The 23,942-nt window shown below is 40.6% G+C and overlaps 1 protein-coding gene across 1 annotated transcript; it reads left to right on the top strand.

Annotated features, from left to right (window-relative positions):
- Positions 1 to 98: 98 nt before the first annotated feature.
- LOC139197300 (uncharacterized) lies at positions 99 to 23,250 on the top strand. The gene is made up of 5 exons (XM_070824392.1): positions 99 to 636; positions 20,449 to 21,584; positions 21,671 to 21,801; positions 21,869 to 21,944; positions 22,028 to 23,250. The coding sequence occupies exons 2-5, from the start codon at positions 20,561 to 20,563 to the stop codon at positions 23,185 to 23,187; spliced, it is 2,391 nt and encodes a 796-aa protein (XP_070680493.1). The 5' UTR covers positions 99 to 636; positions 20,449 to 20,560; the 3' UTR covers positions 23,188 to 23,250.
- The last annotated feature ends 692 nt before the right edge of the window (positions 23,251 to 23,942 follow it).

Genomic DNA, 23,942 nt, shown 5'->3' with positions numbered 1-23,942 from the left:
CAGTAGCAACATTCTCTCTCTTCCCCATTGCCTCAAACATGAGATCAATACAATGTGCTGCACATGATGTCCAAAACACATTATGATGCTTCATTAACTTTTTTCCAGCTTTGACAAATGCAGAACCGTTGTCGGTCACGACTTGGACAACATTATGCTCTCCCACCTCCATGATTACATCCCTCAATAATTTGTAAATATACTTGTAATTCTTTATATGGTCTGAAGCATCAACAGACTTAAAAAAAATTGTCTTTCCCTTGGAGTATACCATGAAGTTGATGATAGATAATCTGGTCGGGCCGGTCCATCCGTCACACATGATTGTGCAACCATTAGTTTCCCACTTTGACCTCAACTTGTTAACATACTCGCCAATGTCTTTATACTCCATATCCAAATATTTGTTTCTTATCTCATAGGGAGTGGGAGGTTGTACTCCAACACCGGCCTGTTGACATCCCACTACCATATTTTTGAAATGATGTGATGATGCCTTCGCAGCAGGGACATTTTCATAGATAAAGAACTTGCTAATTAGACGCCCCATTCCCTCCTTCACATTACCTCCCTTGAAATAACTCCAAACACTCTTTTGACGTGCGTTGGATGACTTATATAAACTTGGGGCTATTGGTGGTGTTGGTTGTGATTCTCTAAGACTGCCTCCCCGTCTCATTTGTGCACCACCACTTGTCCCGGAACCTTGTCCCCTATTAGGAATTTTATGAAGGTGTTCTCTTTCCCATGCTGACTGTTTGGAGGCACGTAATGCTTGTTTCAAACTGCGTCGTTCTTCAGGTCCCATGTCATCATTACATTCGTCCTCATCGTCATCATCATCACTGTCAACCGCTTGGCCATAGACTTCTCCCCGTAGCCCAGCTCGAATATTTTCCATTCCCTGTGTTATCTTTTCCTTCTGCTGTTTTTTTTTTTTAATAATGTGCTGATGAATGCCTTCACTTCTGGGGGGACATTATCGCATCGTTGGACATTTTTTGATGGATCTAATCCACTAAGATGATACTTCAGTCGTGTCACTCCGCCACTCTTCATTACCCGACCACAATATTTGCTAATTGTGCCATGTTTGTTTCCGTCTATTGGGTCTTCATATTCCCAAGCTGGATCACGTTTACTGGACATCTTAAACGTACCTATATCTATTTTTCATGAAAATTAGACAATTATTTTTTGATAAAAATAAGAGAACCTAAATAATAAAGTTATTCTACAGAAGAATTAAATACAAAGTCAAGAAAATGATTGTAAAAATTTAAGTAATTATACAAATAATATGGAATAATAAAACCTAATATTAATGAATAATAATCCAATTTGATAATAATTCAATTTAATGAATAATAATCCAATTTGATAAAAAAAATCCTAATATAAAACATGGTGATGAATAATAATCCAATTTGATAATAATCCGATTTAATGAATAATCCACCAATTTGATAATAATCCAATTTAATGAATAATCCACCAATTTGATAAAAAAAATCCTAATATAAAACATGGTGATGAATAATAATCCAATTTGATAATAATAATCCAATTTGATAATAATCCAATTTGATAATAATCCAATTTAATGAATAATCCACCAATTTGATAAAAAAATAATCCTAATATAAAACATGGTGATGAATAATAATCCAATTTAATGAATAATAATCTAATTTGATAATAATCCAATTTAATGAATAATCCACCAATTTGATAAAAAAAAATCCTAATATAAAACATGGTGATGAATAATAATCCAATTTGATAATAATCCAATTTAATGAATAATCCACCAATTTGATAAAAAAAAATAATCCTAATATAAAACATGGTGATGAATAATAATCCAATTTGATAATAATCCAATTTAATGAACAATCCACCAATTTGATAAAAAAAAAAATCCTAATATAAAACATGGTGATGAATAATAATCCAATTTGATAATAATAATCCAATTTGATAATAATCCAATTTAATGAATAATCCACCAATTTGATAAAAAAATAATCCTAATATAAAACATGGTGATGAATAATAATCCAATTTGATAATAATAATCCAATTTGATAATAATCCAATTTAATGAATAATCCACCAATTTGATAAAAAAATTTCCTAATATAAAAGAATAATAATCCAATTTGATAATAAAAAACCTAATATTAATGAATAATAATCCAATTTGATAATAAAAAAAATCTAATATTAAAGAATAATAATCCAATTTGATAATAAAAAAACCTAATATTAATGAATAATAATCCAATTTGATAATGAAAATGGTAAGGGAAATAAAATAATAAATAATATTAAACATATTAAAATTATCCTAGGGAATAATTATACAACATTACTTAATTACTTAAAACAATTAACATTAACATTACTTAATTACTTACAAAAATTAACATGCAAGTATTAATTACTTAAAAAGATTAACATACGAGTCCACACAAATTTATTTGTTGTTGTATAAATTACAATAATATAAATTTAAGTTTGTAAACTTACCTTAAATATGGAAGCCTTTGTGTTCAAGCTTTGGAATGGATCTGGAATGATTTTGAAAATGGTAAGGAAAATAAAATAATAAATAACATTAAACATATTAAAATTATCCTAGGGAATAATTATACAACATTACTTAATTACTTAAAACAATTAACATTAACATTACTTAATTACTTACAAAAATTAACATGCAAATATTAATTACTTAAAAAAATTAACATACGAGTCCACACAAATTTATTTGTTGTTGTATAAATTACAATAATATAAATTTAAGTTTGTAAACTTACCTTAAATATGGAAGCCTTTGTGTTCAACCTTTGGAAAGGATCTGGAATGGTTTTGAAAATGGTATGGGAAGAAGAAGAAACGAAATTTCTGTGAATGCTTCTGATACTCCACTGGGTGAAAGAATGTAAGTATATAACAGACATTGACACTGTTTTGCATGTGAAAGACTCTTACTGACTGTCACACGATTTCATTATGAAAGCAGTATTATTTGTTGTCCATGTTCTGAAATTGCAAAAAGTTATTTGGATCATTGGATCAGAGAGCTAGACATAGGTTTGGAATGATTTGGTTTTGAATAATTTGGAGCATTGGATGCTTTTTTTTTCTTACACGCCACCACTCAGACAGTCAAAAAGAGTGAAGAACTCACACTCCACCACACACACACTTCGAGACCCCCCACACCACACCACACACGCACACCACACACGGAGCTCAGTCTCTCTCTCGATCATTCATTTCCCACTACCATATTCTCGAATCCTCTCAATCTCTCTCTTCTCTATTCTCTCTCTCTGAGGTCTGAGCCTTCGTTCTCACTGAGAACTTCTCAATCTTCTCCCTCCCTTCCCCCTTCTCCAGTTCTTCCACACACACAGAGACATCATCTCTCGAATCTCGATCCTCCTTGTCCGTGTCTCCGTGTCTCCCTCTGCTCCTCCCATCTCACCCGCCCTAAACCCAGCCGTCGACACCACTCGATAACCGCCTTCTAAACCACCTTGATCCATGGAGATCGACCGGAAATCATCGTAGTCCCAGCCGTCGACACCACTGAGGAGCACGACGTTGTCCCAGCCGTCTTGGATTCGTGAGGAAGACGATGTTCCCAGGCTCCTACTTCTCTTCTTCTCGGCTTTTACTTTAATTTTTTGTACAGATTTCAATTTTTGTGCATGTTGCACCTTTGTTGTACTGAAATCGATTTTAGGGATTTAGGAATTAGGGTTTCTATTTTTGTACAGATTGCGATTTTTCTGCATGTTGCTTGATTTTTGTACTGAAATCGATTTTAGGGATTTAGGAATTAGGGATTCAGTTCATCTGCTTTGAATTCGAATTTGGGGATTTAGGGATTCGGTTAATTTGCTCCGGCGTTCTTCTCGGCTTGTAAATTACAATTTTTGTACAAATTGCGATTTTTCTGCATGTTGATTTTTGTACTGAAATCGATTTTAGGGATTCCTGTATTGTAGATTCAGTTCATTTGCTTTGAATTAGAATTTGGGGATTTAGGGGTTCAGATTATTTGCTCCGGCTGTGTTCTCCGATGAGTCCATACCAAATATCGCGATAGTTTCGAAAATATCGCGATAGTTTCGAAAATATCGCGATATTATCGATAATATCGCGATATTCTGCTGAAAACAAGTTGGATAGTTAATAAAATATCGGGGTCCAAAAAAAACGATAATATCGACGATATTTCGCCGATATTATCGATATTTTCTTCACTGGTGTAGATTATATCATCAACATAAATGGACAGTATGATATCTCATCATCCCCCTTTACTTTTAGTGTAAAATGTTGCTTCACTAGTACTCTTTCAACGATTATATAGTTTTGGCAATAATCAAGCTTACATTAAAGTAATATTAGTATTTCATCTTACACCTTATGAGATGAAGACACTTACAAAAGAGTAGTATTATCATTATTTGTTTTTTTCTCAACCCGAAACTAGAAATTGGAGTAGATCTAATTTTCTTAGTTGCTTAAACATAAACTACAATACAATATATAGTAGCGTGTGGACCCAGGAAGTGGGAGAGAGAAGGAAATCAAATCCCTTAAAGTATGAGAGGTTTTTCAGTATGACTGGTACACAGGTAATACACCATGTGTCTCTATATAAATGGTGGGATATGTGTGTTAAAAAGTTAATAACTTAGAAAATAATATTTCTTGCCACTCCTATTAAAACACGTGGTGTACCACTTGTATTTCTGTCACAACTAAAAATTTATCTTAAAGTGGATGATTATGTTTTACTTTATTATGCCACTAGACTAAAGTAGAATGATGGGGATACAATAAAAGAAATTTCATAGTATACTAAATTTAATAATATAATTTGTAAGGATCAGTGAATAAAGTATTAAAAAGTACGGATGAGGATCCCCTTGGATTCTCATTGTCTGATTGTAATCGATATTGGATTGAGGTTGGAAATTTCCTCATTCCAAATGGACCCAATTTATGACTTTCTTTGTTCCCATAATAAAGGGTTTTAGCCTTAAATTTCCTCATTACTCATTGTCTGATTGTAACCATTCAGAACTTGTGAAAAAGTTAGTTATAATTTTGTTTAATTAATTGGAGAACCAAAATTTAAATTTGAGATTTATTCGGAATGGTATATTTGAGATTTTTTCGTGTTGGCCAGTGGTGGCTTTCTGTACTTCTCTGGCTTCGGCCCTGATTATGCTATTATGCAATTCTCCAAAAAAAAAAAAAAAAAGTGGAATGGGAGTGAAAAAAAAAAGGAATTGGATTATTTCTAAAATGATTTTGCAGTTTGATCATTTAATAACATTTTAAGAATGAAAAAATAGGCGGAGTCCACTCAAAATCAATAATTATACTCATGAGAATCAAGAATTCCAATACTTAGGGGGCATGAGATTTTGACTCCAAGAGAAAGTTGTGAGATGGAGAAAAAAGTATTCGAATTGTGTGAGATTATTAGAGTTTTTTTAAATTTACCCTAAAACTTTTATTTTTAGGCTATGCCCTCTGAGAAGGACATTAAAAATGGAGAGCCTTTAGAGTGCTTGCTTCCATTTGGATAATGGCCCTCAGGCTAATTTCATAGCATCTGATAAATAAACTAAAATTCTAGAAACCAATCTATAATAATAATAATATCTCATCATCCCTTCTACTTTTACTGTAGATTCTAGAAACCAATTTAAATTCATTTATTAATTCTTGGCAGCTCCAAGTGTAGATTATATTATCAACATAAATGAACGTTATGATATCTCATCATCCCTTTACTTTTAGCATACAATGTTATTGGTAGTCTTCTAATGGTTACATAGTTTTGGCAGTATTCAAGCTTTACATCAAAGCAATCTTAGCTGTTCATCTTACACCTTATGAGATGAAGACATTTGGCAAAGGAGTAGCAATATTATGGGTTAAACTCTGTTTACTAATCTAAAGTTTCGTGGTTTTCAACATTTAATACATGAAGTTTTTTTTGTCCCAGAGTCATACCTAAAGTCTTAATTTTGGGACAGTCTCATACATCCGTTAAGTTTTCCGTTAGAATTTCTGTTAACTGATGACGTGGCGCCTACACGAACAATTACTGGGCGCCACGTGTCAATATAGGGCCACTTTAATATTAAAAAAATAATTAAAAAAAAAACAAACAAAAAACAGTCGTCTTCTCCCTCATCCACACACACCCATAACCTTTTCGTCTTCCCTCGCCCTCCATCCCTCCACCATCTTCTCGACCTCGTGCTCGTACGGGATCGGGCTTTTTCGGTTGTCTGTGGCCGGCGGAGGCACCTACAGATGCTTAACAAGCGCTGGAACTGCTCCACAGTCCACCACAATGTCCACAAGCTCATCTGCATACAAATTACCAAAAAAAACCTAAGCCCCAAACAATCTCACAAGATTTCGCTCAGATTAAAGATGAACAAACAGTTAACTCCAAGAACACTGGCCAAAATAAAAGACAACAGCGAGCATGCTACCTTCTTTGGCGGTGAGAGCGAGGCCATGGGCGGTCGGGTTACGCGGATGAGAATATGGACTCCAGAATCCGGACCTGCTCGCAAACCCACCGACGAGATCTGGGCGATCGTCCCGCGTTTCGACGACGGCTTGAACTTTCCGATCCAGTTCTCCCTCGATCATTTCATCTCTGAAGTCTTATTCGTGCTTCCGCGTCAACCCTCTTCTGGTAGTGACGATTCACGCCTGAGAGCGTTCCATGGAGGACTGGAGAAATGGTAAATTTAGAGAAGGTGGGGGAAGATGAAGGGAAAGGCGTTGGCGAAGTCGAAGACGTTCGTGTTGATGAGCTTGGCCATGGCGGCGTAGGAGGCCTAGACTGAGGCTACGGCGCCGATGTACTTAACGGCGATGTGGGTTAGGGTTTTGAGGGGTCGGGTTTTAGATTGGAGGTGCTGGGCTTTGTTTGAGTTTTGCGTTTTTGCATCGTGATTTGGATTTTTGGGACATGGTGGTGGTGGGGTTGGCGGATTGGAAGAAGAATTGGTGTTGTAGAGGAGGAATGGGAAGGTGGTTTTGAATTTTGAAATTTTGAGTTTTTTTTTTAATTTTTAATTTCCACGTGGCGCCCAGTCATTGTCCACATGGGCGCCACGTCACAGTTAACGGGAGACTTAACAATTTGACTAATGGATGTATGAGATTGTCCCAAAATTTACACTTTAGGTATGATTTTGGGATGAAAAAAACTTGATATACTAAATATTGAAAACCACGAAACATGAAGGTAGTAAACAGTCTTTTGCCCCATTATTATTATCTGTTTTTATTTCTCAACCCTCATTTTGAAACTAGAAATTGGAGTAGTTCTATATTTTCTCAGCTGAAAGAAAACTTCAGAAGTTGAAGTAGATTAATTTTCTCAACTGCTCAAACATAGACAACAATACAATATATAATTATTAGTTATTAATTACGCAATAAATGTGAGGATCGATGCATAAATTAGTAGTGAAGATACCACTAAAATTGGACTGGTTACTTCTATTTGGAAGTGCTGGGTGTAGAAACGTCCAGCGCTGGGTGTACAAATACGCAAATGGCGGGTATATAGCAGTGTGTGGGCCCAGCGAATGGGAGAGAACATGTGCTGGAAATCGGATTTGGATCCTCTCTCGAGTCCCAGGAGAGGATCCTCTGACCAACACATGTGGAAAGTTGGATTTTCATCCAACGATTATAATTATTATAACTCTAAAAAGATCCATTTGTTTGTAGCTGTTGGATAAAAATCCAACAGCCCACGTGTGTTCGTCAGGAGGATCCTCTCATTGGGCTCAGGAGAGGATCCAAATCTCAAGAAATCAAATCCCGCCATTAGTGGAAGACACAAACCAATCCCATGGTTGTTGTAATTGCGTTTTCTTACGGGTCCACACGACACAAGCTTTACTAGAGCACCAGCTAATACTTTACTAGACTAAAGTAGAGTGATTGTGTTTTTGTTGACCCTAGAAACTACCAAGCCTACGTGGCGCGCAGGCCGAGTAATCTATAAGCTAACTACGTCCTTCGGTGATTGCGGGGCGTGCCAACTCGTCGGCCGAGCTCGACCGAGGAGTAAATTTGTTGATGTTGCGTTGGGTGCGCGGTTGACTTCTGCGTCTTGCGATTGCGGTCGAGAAAGGAACACGTCTCGGCCGAGGTCATCTCATCAGCCTCCTCGGCGAAGTGAGGTGTTACAAGTGATTACATTCGGCACGTTAAAAGCCGAATTTGATATTGAACTTCGTAAAAATAGTTCAATATCAAATTCGGCACGTTGAAAGCTGAATTTGATATTGAACTATTTTTACGAAGTTCAATATCAAATTCGACTTTTAACGTGCCGAATGTAATCACTTGTAACACCTCACTTCGCCGAGGAGGCTGATGAGATGACCTCGGCCAATAAGGATTCAGAAATCCTTCTCGACCGAGACTCGGATAGGTAACCAATCGTTCTCGCCGCAGTGCTGTTGATGCCAATGGAAGATACTGCGAGACCGACTGATTCTACGGTGACAGAGCTATCTATGCCGACTTAAGATATCACCGGTTGCTTCCACAGTGCTGTTGATGCCAACGGAAGATGTGTCAGCGAAAAAGGAAAAAGAAAAATCACAAGTTGTGAGAATTTGCGCAGGGCAATTTTGTATTGATTTGCAGGGCCCTCCTTGATGCACAGCTTCCCTTATTTATAGCACTGGACCTTGAGTCCGAGCTAAAATCCTACTCGGACTAGGTTTCCCTCTTCGGATCAACATCACCTCAACCAGTCCTATCTTCACTAGGACTACGAACCTAGTCTTTAACTGAGCCGGATTCACTTTCTGGATTACTGATCCCGTCAAGACTCCCTGTTGTACTAGGACTCGTCTTGCGTTCTGATTTAACCGACCTAGGCTTGGAAGCCCTTGAGCTGAACGATCCATGGCCCTTTCGCCGTACGGCCTCCCAGGCCGAGAATGATCCTACCATCGGCCTAAACTATTATTTTGGGCCCATCGGTCCCACCATTCTTGATGTTACCGCCATTCTGGGCACTTCGGCAACTGGGATCCCTATCGACGCGGCCCTCTCTGGGTACCCGTCGAATATCGACCTGAAGACGCTTTTTGATCGACAGGCTTTCGAGACGTTGAATCGTGAAGGTCAAATCCCGTCGAAAGAAGACATTCAGAAGCTCCACAAGAACTTCTTCAATTACAACACCCTCTATCTCCATTTCGCCGGCCGAGGAGAAGAGGACCTGCGAGAAGGGGAACATGAAGCGTTCCTCTTCTATTGGTACAACAAGTACATTTGTTGTACCAAGTCAAACAAATGCTTGGTCGAGAACATGCCGGTAGCCGAGGCCCTGGCTAGTGGTCACGTCCTGGCACTGAGCTCCAACATTCTCGCCCATCTCTTCCGTTGCATGGCTGAGGCGACCCTCCACAAGATTGACCCACACCAGAATGGTCCCCTCTGGGTCTTCCAACTCTTGTTACAAGTTTACTTCGTTTCCCTTCGGCCGGCTATAGCTGACTTCTCGCCAACAGAGGCGCTTGGACCTCAGCTGGCCTCCCGACCAACACCTCATCATCAAGCCGAAGAGGTATTTCGGTACCTCTTCGCTCTTGATGACCTTTCGAACGACGAATTCCTGATATGTCGTCGTCGAGACTATCCTTCCTCCATCAGACTGCCTACCTCCATGTGGGGCGCGGGGGAGGATGCCGATCTTCATCAGACCTGGGGGTCGTTTGTGCTCACTCGCGACCTCCCTCTCGGCTGCGATGGAAAACGATCGGGTTGGGAAGTGTACCACCCGAACTTCCTTGCTCGACAGCTCGGCTACCTCCAGGGCTGCTTGGTTCCCCTTCTCTCCTCCCGAACAGTCCTAAGCCGTGGACGTGAACCTCGTTCCTCGGAGAAGGAATGTAAAACTGCTGCGAGGGAGTTCCAAGAGCACTGCCAAAAATTCCGCCTTCGACCGGCCACCCCAGAAACCCTTTGCACTGACACCTTCGGTGATTGGTGGGAAAATTACACCCAGGAGTTCTTTGGTGCTCCGGTCGAAGATGTGTTGGGGAAACTCTTCAGTGATCGACCTAAGAAGGCCCCGGCCCCCCAAGCTCCAGGTACCTGTTCAATTTTTTTTTTTTTTTTTTTTAACTTTGCATATTGATTTGCTTTACTGAATTGCTTTTATCTTCTCAGGTAGTCACCCTTTGAGAAAAACGGAGGCAGTTGCCGTGGCTACGGCCGAGAAAAAATTGGTCGTAACTAAGAAGGACAAAACTGCTGGTCGGGCCGCGCTGACCAAACGGCCTCGCCAAGAGGCCGAGCCGGCCGTCGAACCTCCGCCGCCTGCCAAGCGGGTAAAACAGCTGGCAAAGAAGGGCGCACGGGAGATCCACATCATCTCCAGTCAAACTATAGGGGCGACGACTCCCAGTGTTTCCCATTCTCCTGTTGTCGGTCAACCCTTGGTCGAGAAACCGCCAGCTCCGGCCGTAGAAACAGTTCAAACGCGGCCTGTTTCTGGGGCTGGTACACCAGTTGTGCCTCCCTCTGTCGAGGAGGCACCTGTTCCGAAAAAGGCGGTTTCTGTGACCGAGGGAACTTCCCCTAAAAATCCAAAGCCCTCGGTCTTCATTCTGGAAGAGAGTGAGGGGAGCGATGAGGTCCCACTTGCAAATCGTCCTCATACTCGCCGACAACCTCCTCCGATCTCCGAGATGGTGGTTCCAGCCGGCCCCTCCACGGCTGATCGTGGCAAGCGTCCGATCGAGGAACCAACAGCTGTGGCCGAACCCCTCGCTCATTCTCAGGACCAGGATGTCCCTGCCTCATCCGAAGCGGCTGTCCCGGTCGGCCCCTCCATAGCCGACCGTGGCAAACGACCGGCCGAGGAACCCGAGGCAACGGCGGAGTCGCCCGTTCATCCTCAAGACCAGGGCTTCTACATTCCTCCGCAGGAGGTTACTTCGGCCTTCGTAAGTACCTTCTACCGTCTTTCCTTGATTGCTTTTCTACTTTAGAATTCTAAACGAAGAAAATACTAAATGTCAGGTGCCTGTACACTCTTTTCATCGAAAATTCTACGCACCGAAGGGCGTTATCTATATTTCTTGGTCGCCTCAGTGGCCATCAAACGTAGATAACCTCCATCGGCCGCGTGAACTGAGAAGCACCCTGAGACACTGGGCTCGGCCATTGAGTTCTTTAGGTTCGAGCAACAATCCTGGAGATATGGCCGAGGTCTCCTCTCGGCAGGTTAAAAAATGAAACCTTCTTGCTATTCTTGTCATGACTTCTTTTAAGCTTAACCTGATTTGTATGTGCAGGCTTCGTGGGAGGTCGAATTCAAAGCCCTCATCTCCAGCACAACTGCAGAGTCCGGTCCTTCGGCCGCTACGACTGAAGCTGCCGATCCAAGCGCTCTGACTCAGTTGCGAGAAGTCTTGTCGCTTTCAACGTCGCAAGTACTCAAGCACAACGGTCTTGATCTGCTTGGCGTATGTCTGAACGACCTTGGAGCCGACGGTCGCCTGAGCGGAGATGCCATCGTTCGGGCATCGTCTGCCTTGGAACGGGTTCGGGAGACATTTAGTATCTTCCAGACCGCTCTAAAGGCCGAACACGACCTGTAAGCTACCACGACCGTTCAAGACACTCTCCGTCCGAAAATCGACGATCTAAGGGCAAAAGGAGACGCCTTAGCCGAGCTCGACCGTCAGATGGCCGAACTAGCAAAACGTCGGTCGGCCATTGCTTCCGAGCTTGCTAAAGACTTCGAATCGGGCGGAAAGGATTGCCTAACTGAGTACGCGGCGACCACAAAACGGGTCGAGCGGTTGAAGCTGGACAAGAGGAATCGGCAAGCTGAAGTTATCATGGCCGAGGTGCGGTGGTTGGAGTTGAAGGCCCTGCTCGGCACCCTCCTACCCTCTTCGCCTTAAAGGCACTTGGATGTAAAAACGATCAATTCAGTCGTCTTGCACATTAATAAATTAATTTTCTATTCCCGCATTTCCCACGTGACCGGGTAGTATTTTTTTAAAAACTTCCCGTTGATCGGCAATCTGTGAACCAAACTGGTCCGGTCTTTAAGATGATACGCCCATTTTCCGTATACTTTATGCACAACGAACGGTCCTTCCCAATTTGGCGACCACTTGCCGAATCTAGGGTCTTTTAGTCCTACGGGTAACACCGTTTGCCACACTAATTCACCCTCGCCGAATGTTTTCTGTCGTACCTTTTGATTATAGGCTCGCTCGGCAATCCGTTTTTGTGCCACCAGTAAGTTATAAGCGTCAAGTCGTACTTCTTCCAAATCTTCGAGTTCCTGTCTCATGGACTGATTATATTCGGCGCTAAACAAACTACTTTGTTCGATTAATCGCAACGAATTTATGCTTAACTCGACTGGTAACATTACATCGTGTCCGTAGGTTAATGCATACGGGGTTGTCGCAGTCGCCGATCGGGGCGATGTTCGATATGCCCATAATGCCTCGTTCAACTTCAAATGCCACATGTCAGGCCTTTCTTTTATCATTTTTTCGAGGATGCCGATCAACACTTTATTACTTGCCTCGGCCTGCCCATTCGCCTGTGGATAATACGGTGTAGACTGTTCGAGCCGAATTTTTAAATTTGCCGTATACTCTTTAAACCTCTCGGCTGTGAAGATTGTTCCATTGTCAGTTATGATCGTTTCTGGTACGACAAATCTGGTCACGATGTGTTCCTCCATGAAATCGCAAACTTCTTTAGATGTTAGTTCGGCGTATGATTTCGCTTCGACCCACTTAGTAAAGTAATCAGTTGCGACTATTACCCATGCGTGCTTAGCGGCTCCAGAAGACGGCGTGATTTTGCCGATTACGTCCATGGCCCATCCTCGAAACGGCCATGGCTTTATGACCGAATGCAAAGATTCGGCCAGGACCCTTTGTATAGGCCCGTGGATTTGGCATTGTACACATCCTCGTGCAAACTCGATACAATCCTTTAGTATCCTTGGCCAAAAATAGCCGTGCCGTCGAAGTAGTCATCGCATTTTCCGTCCGGATTGATGAGCTCCGCATATCCCTTCATGGACTTCTGTAATCGCCCGAACACTCTCTTGGGGGCCGAGGCATAGCAATAACAAACCATCTTCGCCTTTTCGGTATAACTCGCTCTGATACATGACATAGTTTGTGGCGTGAACTCTCGTCTTGCGATCATGTTTACCATTGGGATTGTCGAGGTACTGCTGTAGACATCGAAATTTCGGTAAATAAATGTTGACCGATAAATCAAAGTTTCAACGCTCATGTATTACATAAATTTTACACGTAGCGTGTGACTCAACGAAAATTGAAATGAGTTGGAAAAGTCATCAAATAGGACACGTGTCAACACCTGGCAGAAACGACTTATTTCATCTGGAATATTATATTCAAAATTAGGCCTTGGAAATTTCTATAAATACAAGCCCATTTCATTCATTTGGGGGGAACCAAAATCATTAGGCAAAACTCTTGAAGCCCTGAAGCTCTGAAACTTCGAAGCTCTCAAGCATCCAGGTTCCCGAAGAATCAAGAAAGCGTTCTTCGTTCATCGTTCATCCTAAGATCAAGCCCCAACGGCCCTTTGGATCAACAATCATCCACCAATTCAAGATCAAGCCCCGACAGCCCTTGAAGAAAGTGTTCCTCGTTCTTCGTTCATCGTTCTTCCAAGATCAAGCCCCAACGGTCCCTTGGATCAACCATCCACCAATTCAAGATCAAGCCCCGACGGCCTTTGAAGAAAGCACCATCGTTCATCATCCGTTCATCCAAGCTCAAGCCCCAACGGCCCTTTGGATCAACAAACGTCGACAAATCCACACACATCCAACCGTTCTTCAAGATTAAGCCCAAAAGCCCTTGAAGATCAGTTCATCACTGTTTCTTCAAGATTAAGCCCAAAAGCCCTTGAAGATCCGTTCATCACCGTTACTCAAGATCAAGCCCCAACGGCTCCTTGAAGATCCGCTCAAATCCACCTTCAAGATCAAGTCCACGGCCCTTGAAGAACGTTCATCCTTAGATCAAGCCCAACGGCCCTTTGGATCAATCACACATCCACAAATACACACCTTATGGAGATCGAATCAGAGGATCAAAATAGAGAGAGATTGTAACCCAAAATTATCAAACACAAATATTTGTTTGTGCGCGTTGTTCTTGTCTCTTTCGTTTCAGGAATTTTCCGTGTTCACAAATTGGCACGCCCAGTGGGACCATCTCTGCCTCTCATCTCTTTCTCCGTTCAAGAAATTCAAGCGCACTTCCAAAATTAATGGCATCAAGGAAGGCTCAAACTGTTCCCGCAACCGACGCAAAGAACAAAAGCGTCCTCGTCGCAACTGGTGTCACTTTGGGCATCACGACTCGAAGCATGGCAAGATCTACTTCTGCTGCCTCTTTCACCTCTGCATCAACTCTGCCAAGGGAACAAAAGCACCCAAGGCACGAGCCTTTGATCACCTTAGCCTACTAAGGGCACCAAGGGGGGAAAGCCCAAGGAAATACTCCGAATCCATGCTCTCTGATGCCGATTCAAGCGACAGTTCAGCCATGCAAGTCATGACCATTGGAGCAACTTCAATCGATGAGCAGCTGGCTCAAATGAATGAAGCAATCGCAAGGCTAACCCGAACTGTGGAAGAAAAAGACTTGCAAATTGCAGCACTAGTCAACCGACTGGAGGCGCATGACGGCGATAAACCCGACCCAGAGGATGATCCACTAAAGGGAGGAGCTGGCGGGGACGAAGAACCCCTGGTGAAGAAAATCGATGGGAAGCCGGAGCCAGACCAAGCAGCGGCACTCATGGGATCTCTTTCTATCCAGCAACTGCAGGAGATGATCACCAACACCATCAAGGCACAGTACGAAGGGAGCTCACATACCTCCTTGTTCTACTCGAAGCCCTATTCCAAGAAGATTGATGCCCTAAGGATGCCAAGGGGTTATCAACCACCAAAGTTCATGCAGTTTGATGGAAAAGGAAACCCAAAGCAGCACGTTGCACATTTCGTCGAAACTTGCAACAACACGGGGACAGATGGAGACTACCTCGCCAAGCAATTTGTGCGCTCGCTGAAAGGAAACGCCTTTGAGTGGTACACGGACCTAGAGCCTGAGTCCATCAACAGCTGGGAGCAATTAGAACGGGAATTCCTTAATCGCTTCTACAGCACACGCCGCACTGTGAGCATGCTAGAGCTAACGAGCACAAAGCAGTGGAAGGACGAGCCAATCATTGACTACATCAACAGATGGCGCACTCTAAGCCTCGACTGTAAAGACAGGCTCTCGAAAACCTCTTCAATCGAGATGTGCATCCAAGGCATGCAATGGGGTTTGCAATACATCATCCAAGGCATTAAACCACGGACTTTCGAGGAATTGGCCACTCGCGCCCATGACATGGAGTTGAGCATCGCCTATCATAGGAAGAAAGAACCGATCGCCGACTACAAGAACGACAAAGTTCTTGAGACAAAGGTGGAGAAGGCTGCATGGAAACCCACCAAGGAAGCGATGACGGTCAACACATCTCCCGTCAAAATCTCTACACGAGGCAAGGCGATTCAAGTCGAAGCTTTTCGTGATCAAGAGATGCGTAGACGCACTTTGAAGGAGCTTGAGGAGAAGACTTATCCATTCCCCGACTCTGATGTGGTTGCCATGCTGGATGACCTGTTGGACAAGAAGGTGATCGGTTTACCTGAGTGCAGACGGCCGGAAGAGATGAATCGTACCGACAGTCCAAGATACTGTAAATTCCACCGCTTTATCAGTCATCCGACAGAAAAATGCTTCGTGCTGAAAGATCTCATCATGAAGCTGGCTTAGAAAGGAATCATCGAGCTAGATCTTGATGATGTGGTGAAGTCAAACTATACCACCATCACTTTTGGCTCTTCCGACTCAAAGTTTTCACCTCAACCATTGGGGGCATCCTCCAAGACAAGCAAAGTTGAAGGATGGACTCAAGTCACTCATAAGAAATTGCACAAGAAGCATACGTCTCCTCCACAAGTCCGCCAATCGGAAAGGGGGCAAAGCATCTCTTGTCAACCTTCAAAGCAACGTGAACGTGTTGAAGATGATGAAATTTCGACATATAGATCACCCATCCCCATCACGATGCGTGATTTCTTACCCGAAGACCTCTTCAATCACTCGGTCAAGGCTCCTTGCTATGAAGATTGTGAGGAACGCCTCTCCAAAATTGCTTGACAAATTCACCAAAGCTCCTTGTCTGTAAGAGCCTAAACTGCAAGACACAATGCTCCTTGTTCGCACGAGCCTAAACTGCACGAACCAAAAGCTCCTTGTCCGCACGAGCCTAAACTGTAGGACACGAAGCTCCTTGCCTGCACGAGCTGAAACTGCAACACGGCACCAAACGCTCCTGGTGTGCACGAGCATAAAAGGCAACACCAACGCTCCTTGCCTGCACGAGTTGAAACTGCAACACGGCACCAAATGCTCATTGTCTGCACGAGTTAAAACTGCAAACGACACCAACACTCCTTGCCTGCATGAGTTAAAATTGCAAACGGCACAAAAAGAAAGTACCAAAAAAAAATATGTATGTATTTGAACTACGTTACGACTTGATCTCTTCTTTGGAGGGATACGTAGGCAGCTCGAATATTCAAAATTTGAGTCACATCCAGTGAAGAAAATATCGATAATATCGGTGAAATATCGCCGATATTATCGTTTTTTTGGGACCCCGATATTTTATTAACTATCCAACTTGTTTTCGGCAGAATATCGCGATATTATCGATAATATCGATAATATCGCGATATTTTCGAAACTATCGCGATATTTGGTATGGACTCATCGGAGAACACAGCCGGAGCAAATAATCCAAACCCCTAAATCCCAAAATTCTAATTCAAAGCAAATGAACTGAATCTACAATACAGGAATCCCTAAAATCGATTTCAGTACAAAAATCAACATGCAGAAAAATCGCAATTTGTACAAAAATTGTAATTTACAAGCCGAGAAGAACGCCGGAGCAAATTAACCGAATCCCTAAATCCCCAAATTCGAATTCAAAGCAAATGAACTGAATCCCTAATTCCTAAATCCCTAAAATCGATTTCAGTACAAAAATCAAGCAACATGCAGAAAAATCGCAATATGTACAAAAATAGAAACCCTAATTCCTAAATCCCTAAAATCGATTTCAGTACAACAAAGGTGCAACATGCAGAAAAATTGAAATCTGTACAAAAATTTAAAGTAAAAGCCGAGAAGAAGAGAAGTAGGAGCCTGGGAACACGTCTTCCTCACGAATCCAAGACGGCTGGGACAACGTCGTGCTCCTCAGTGGTGTCGACGGCTGGGACTACGATGATTTCCGGTCGATCTCCATGGATCAAGGTGGTTTAGAAGGCGGTTATCGAGTGGTGTTGACGGCTGGGTTTAGGGCGGGTGATATGGGAGGAGCAGAGGGAGACACGGAGACACGGACGAGAAGGATCGAGAGATGGATCGAGATTCGAGAGATGATGTCTCTGTGTGTGTGTGGAAGAACTGGAGAAGGGGTAAGGGAGGGAGAAGACTGAGAAGTTCTCAATGAGAACGAAGGCTCAGACCTCAGAGAGAGAGAAGAGAGAAGAGAGAGATTGAGAGGATTCGAGAATATGGTAGTGGGAAATGAATGATCGAGAGAGAGACTGAGCTCCGTGTGTGGTGTGCGTGTGTGGTGTGGTGTGGGGGGTCTCGAAGTGTGTGTGGTGGTGGAGTGTGAGTTCCTCACTCTTTTTTACTGTCTGAGTGGTGGCGTGTAAGAAAAAAAAAGCATCCAATGCTCCAAATTATTCAAAACCAAATCATTCCAAACCTATGTCTAGCTCTCTGATCCAATGATCCAAATAACTTTTTGCAATTTCAGAACATGGACAACAAATAATACTGCTTTCATAATGAAATCGTGTGACAGTCAGTAAGAGTCTTTCACATGCAAAACAGTGTCAATGTCTGTTATATACTTACATTCTTTCACCCAGTGGAGTATCAGAAGCATTCACAGAAATTTCGTTTCTTCTTCTTCCCATACCATTTTCAAAACCATTCCAGATCCTTTCCAAAGGTTGAACACAAAGGCTTCCATATTTAAGGTAAGTTTACAAACTTAAATTTATATTATTGTAATTTATACAACAACAAATAAATTTGTGTGGACTCGTATGTTAATTTTTTTAAGTAATTAATACTTGCATGTTAATTTTTGTAAGTAATTAAGTAATGTTAATGTTAATTGTTTTAAGTAATTAAGTAATGTTGTATAATTATTCCCTAGGATAATTTTAATATGTTTAATGTTATTTATTATTTTATTTTCCTTACCATTTTCAAAATCATTCCAAATCCATTCCAAAGCTTGAACACAAAGGCTTCCATATTTAAGGTAAGTTTACAAACTTAAATTTATATTATTGTAATTTATACAACAACAAATAAATTTGTGTGGACTCGTATGTTAATCTTTTTAAGTAATTAATACTTGCATGTTAATTTTTGTAAGTAATTAAGTAATGTTAATGTTAATTGTTTTAAGTAATTAAGTAATGTTGTATAATTATTCCCTAGGATAATTTTAATATGTTTAATATTATTTATTATTTTATTTTCCTTACCATTTTCATTATCAAATTGGATTATTATTCATTAATATTAGGTTTTTTTTATTATCAAATTGGATTATTATTCTTTAATATTAGATTTTTTTATTATCAAATTGGATTATTATTCATTAATATTAGGTTTTTTTATTATCAAATTGGATTATTATTCTTTTATATTAGGAAATTTTTTTATCAAATTGGTGGATTATTCATTAAATTGGATTATTATCAAATTGGATTATTATTCATTAAATTGGATTATTATTAATCACCATGTTTTATATTAGGATTATTTTTTTTTATCAAATTGGTGGATTATTCATTAAATTGGATTATTATTATCAAATTGGATTATTATTCATCACCATGTTTTATATTAGGATTATTTTTTTTATCAAATTGGTGGATTATTCATTAAATTGGATTATTATCAAATTGGATTATTATTCATCACCATGTTTTATATTAGGATTATTTTTTTTATCAAATTGGTGGATTATTCATTAAATTGGATTATTATCAAATTGGATTATTATTCATCACCATGTTTTATATTAGGATTATTTTTTTTATCAAATTGGTGGATTATTCATTAAATTGGATTATTATCAAATTGGATTATTATTCATTAAATTGGATTATTATTCATCACCATGTTTTATATTAGGATTTTTTTTTATCAAATTGGTGGATTATTCATTACATTGGATTATTATCAAATTGGATTATTATCAAATTGGATTATTATTATCAAATTGGATTATTATTCATCACCATGTTTTATATTAGGATTATTTTTTTTTATCAAATTGGTGGATTATTCATTAAATTGGATTATTATCAAATTGGTGGATTATTCATTAAATTGGATTATTATCAAATTGGATTATTATTCATCACCATGTTTTATATTAGGATTTTGTTTTTATCAAATTGGATTATTATTCATCACCATGTTTTATATTAGGATTTTGTTTTTATCAAATTGGATTATTATTCATTAAATTGAATTATTATCAAATTGGATTATTATTCATTAATATTAGGTTTTATTATTCCATATTATTTGTATAATTACTTAAATTTTTACAATCATTTTCTTTACTTTGTATTTAATTCTTCTGTAGAATAACTTTATTATTTAGGTTCTCTTATTTTTATCAAAAAATAATTGTCTAATTTTCATGAAAAATAAATATAGGTACGTTTAAGATGTCCAGTAAACGTGATCCAGCTTGGGAATATGGAGACCCAATAGACGGAAACAAACATGGCACAATTTGCAAATATTGTGGTCGGGTAATGAAGAGTGGCGGAGTGACACGACTGAAGTATCATCTTGGTGGATTAGATCCATCAAAAAATGTCCAACGATGCGATAATGTCCCCCCAGAAGTGAAGGCATTCATCAGCACATTATTAAAAAATAAAAAACAGCAGAAGGAAAAGATAACACAGGGAATGGAAAATATTCGAGCTGGGCTACGGGGAGAAATCTATGGCCAAGCGGTTGACAGTGATGATGATGACGATGAGGACGAATGTAATGATGACATGGGACCTGAAGAACGACGCAGTTTGAAACAAGCATTACGTGCCTCCAAACAGTCAGCATGGGAAAGAGAACACCTTCATAAAATTCCTAATAGGGGACAAGGTTCCGGGACAAGTGGTGGTTCACAAATGAGACGGGGAGGCAGTCTTAGAGAATCACAACCAACACCACCAATAGCCCCAAGTTTATATAAGTCATCCAACGCACGTCAAAAGAGTGTTTGGAGTTATTTCAAGGGAGGTAATGTGAAGGAGGGAATGAGGCGTCTAATTAGCAAGTTCTTTATCTATGAAAATGTCCCTGCTGCGAAGGCATCATCACATCATTTCAAAAATATGGTAGTGGGATGTCAACAGGCCGGTGTTGGAGTACAACCTCCCACTCCCTATGAGATAAGAAACAAATATTTGGATATGGAGTATAAAGACATTGGCGAGTATGTTAACAAGTTGAGGTCAAAGTGGGAAACTAATGGTTGCACAATCATGTGTGACGGATGGACCGGCCCGACCAGATTATCTATCATCAACTTCATGGTATACTCCAAGGGAAAGACAATTTTTTTGAAGTCTGTTGATGCTTCAGACCATATAAAGAATTACAAGTATATTTACAAATTATTGAGGGATGTAATCATGGAGGTGGGAGAGCATAATGTTGTCCAAGTCGTGACCGACAACGGTTCTGCATTTGTCAAAGCTGGAAAAAAGTTAATGAAGCATCATAATGTGTTTTGGACATCATGTGCAGCACATTGTATTGATCTCATGTTTGAGGCAATGGGGAAGAGAGAGACTGTTGCTACTATGGTCAAAAGAGCTAGAACGATCACAAATTATATTTACAATCACGGTTGGTTGTTGGCAAAGATGCTTGAATTTTGCAGAGGAGAAATTATTCGTCCAGCTACCACTCGATTCGCCACCAACTATATTGCATTAAACAGCCTACTCAAGAAGAAAGCAGGGTTGAAGCAACTATTCACTAGTGACGATTGGGCCAACCACAATTTCAGCCGCTCAAATACAGGTCGTATGGTGGAAAGTATAGTGCTTGATCATGCTTTTTGGACTCAAACAGAACATGTGTGTCAAGTGTTTGAACCTCTTTACAAAGTTTTACGGATCGTTGACACAGAAGTGTATCCTACTATGGGGGCAGTATATGAGTTGATGCGTGTAGTGAAGGATGAATTGGAAAGAAAACATGGTGCAAGGTGGGTCATAAAAATAATTGAAGACCGATGGTATAAAACATTATACCATGATTTGCATGCAACAGGTATAAATTATGTCATAATTTGCAATTCATTTCTTTAGTTGCATAAGTATTATTTCTCTTATTAGAGTATGTGTTTCTTTGAACAGCATATTATTTGAATCCCCGATACCAATACAAACCCGGTGTTGGAGATGATGGTGACCTTATACGTGCTGTACATAATGTATACTCTAAATTAGACCCTGCATCACCAGCAGTTGGCCAATTTGGAAATGAGGTACACAATTACTTAATTTATAATAATTACTTTGTTGGATTAAACTAACATAATTTATTGTATTCAGCTAACATGGTTTAAAGATGCAAGAAGAACATTTGGAGAACCAACATCAGTTGCTGCTCGAACAAATATGTCTCCTAGTGAGTATAAACATATTTCACTATAAGTTTATGATAGAATTTGTTGGAGTTATTAGGCTTATCAACATTATTTTTCATTGCAGCTGAATGGTGGATCATGTATGAGACCGATGCACCAACTGTGAGAAAGTTAGCAATAAAAGTATTATCACAAACAGCTTCCTCATCTGCTTGTGAAAGAAATTGGAGCACATTTGCACTCATACACACAAAGCAAAGAAATAAGTTGGCTCATAGTAGCTTGGAAAAATTAGTTTATTGCTACTACAACATGAAGCTTCAAATTCGAGATAAGGAAGCAGAAATCGATCATGTCGACCGTGGTGACCCACTAGATGTGTTTGATATTGTTGGTGAAGATGATGATACGGAGGGTAACCAATTTTTTCAATGGATTAGACCTCTTCATTTAGATGATGATGAAGGCAACCCAGCTCCCAGAGTTGCTGAAGAAGCACGTAATGAAGGGATAAATGTAGAAAGAGTATTAGAGGAGGATGTGGGATCTAGCAGCTCTAACTCTTTCGAAGAACTTTTGCACCCAAGACCAAGAAACACTGGAATTCCACCTTCTTCCAATCCTACACAACCACAACATCGTGCTCATACTAATGATAGCTCTAGTACAAGATCAGGAGACTCACCTACCACCGGAGGTGGGAATGATGAAGGACATAATGGAGCTGGAGGTAGTGGAGTTGGAGGTAGTGGTGGTGGATATGGAAACTATTATGGACCACCATCTCCCGGATATATGAGCCCCTTCACTGGTGAGGCAAACTTCACGCATGCAACACAGGATGATGACCATGGCAGTAGGCGGGCAGGACCAGGAATTGGTGCCATAGGGAAGGACTATACTCGCAGAGAAAGAGGCAAGGGGATTTTGTCAAGTCAAGAAGATGACTCGTTATCTAGAACTTCAGACTCTGTTGGATTGGGAAGTAGTAACTATGGTTATACTCATAACCAACCATTTCCCTACCCTTCATATCCCATTCCTGTTGGGATGGAATCGAGCGACTCATGGAAACAATCCCAGCCTCAATCTTCAAATGTTTTTTCTTATGGACAACCTCAACCAATCTCGGATCCATATGGGTGGCATATTAACAATTACATGCAAAACTATTTTGGGGATTTATCATTTGATAACTACTCTTCACAATACACTCATTCTACACATAGAGATGATGAAGATAGTGAAAAATTTGAACCTCATAGGAACTCTATGTGGTACTAAAGTGTAAAATATTGTACTAATTCATTATATATAAATGATTATGGTGTGTTTAGACTTCTTTCATTAATTACTACATATTTTCTACACTCACAATATTTGTCAGATCGCTATATAATCAACTTGATAATGTTAGGGCGCGGGTCGCCCGCAAGTCATGAAGAATTCCAAGGCCGACGATTAGGGCTTCATATTCGGCCTGATTGTTGGTGCATTCGAAATCCAACTTAAGCGAAAATAACCAGTGATCGTGGTTCGGGGATTGAATGACAATTCCCACGCCCGTCGAAGATGACGTACTGGAGTCGTCAAAGTACATCGTCCAGTGGTTGTCGCGCGTCTGAACAATGCCGATTTCAACGTCGTTGCCCCCAAAACCGTATGGGGAGGGATGTTGAGCAAGGAAATCAGCCAGTGCCTGGCCCTTGATAGCTTTCTGGCTACGTACTGCAAGCTAAATTCGGACAGTGCCATGGTCCATTTCCCAATGCGGCCTTTTACGATTGGTCGGGTGAGCATGTAGCGGATGACGTCGGTCTGAGCAATAACTTGGGTGACTGATGGGAGCATATAATGTCGAAGCTTGGAAGCGGCAAAAAACACGGCCAGGCACAGCTTTTCGACGGCTGGATAATTGATCTCCGGTTGACTGAGATTGCGGCTGAGATAAAAAATAGCATGCTCTCGTCCGGCGTCGTTGTCTTACGCAAGGAGGCAGCCGATGGACTCTTCGGCCGCCGAGATGTAGAGCTTAAGAG

Source organism: Malus domestica, chromosome 07 (assembly GCF_042453785.1).
Source record: "Malus domestica chromosome 07, GDT2T_hap1".
In the NCBI taxonomy this organism is placed as follows: Eukaryota; Viridiplantae; Streptophyta; class Magnoliopsida; order Rosales; family Rosaceae; genus Malus; species Malus domestica.
Note: the sequence above shows the minus strand (reverse complement) of the source record. Positions and strands in the feature narration are given on the sequence as shown.

What these genes read in the sequence shown, in the direction of transcription:
- LOC139197300 (XM_070824392.1), top strand. Translation starts at nt 20,561, where the DNA reads ATGAGGCGTCTAATTAGCAAGTTCTTTATCTATGAAAATGTCCCTGCT. An exon ending in CCATGATTTGCATGCAACAG is followed by an intron (nt 21,585 to 21,670) that starts GTATAAATTATG and finishes TTCTTTGAACAG; the next exon opens with CATATTATTTGAATCCCCGA. An exon ending in TCGAACAAATATGTCTCCTA is followed by an intron (nt 21,945 to 22,027) that starts GTGAGTATAAAC and finishes TTTTCATTGCAG; the next exon opens with CTGAATGGTGGATCATGTAT.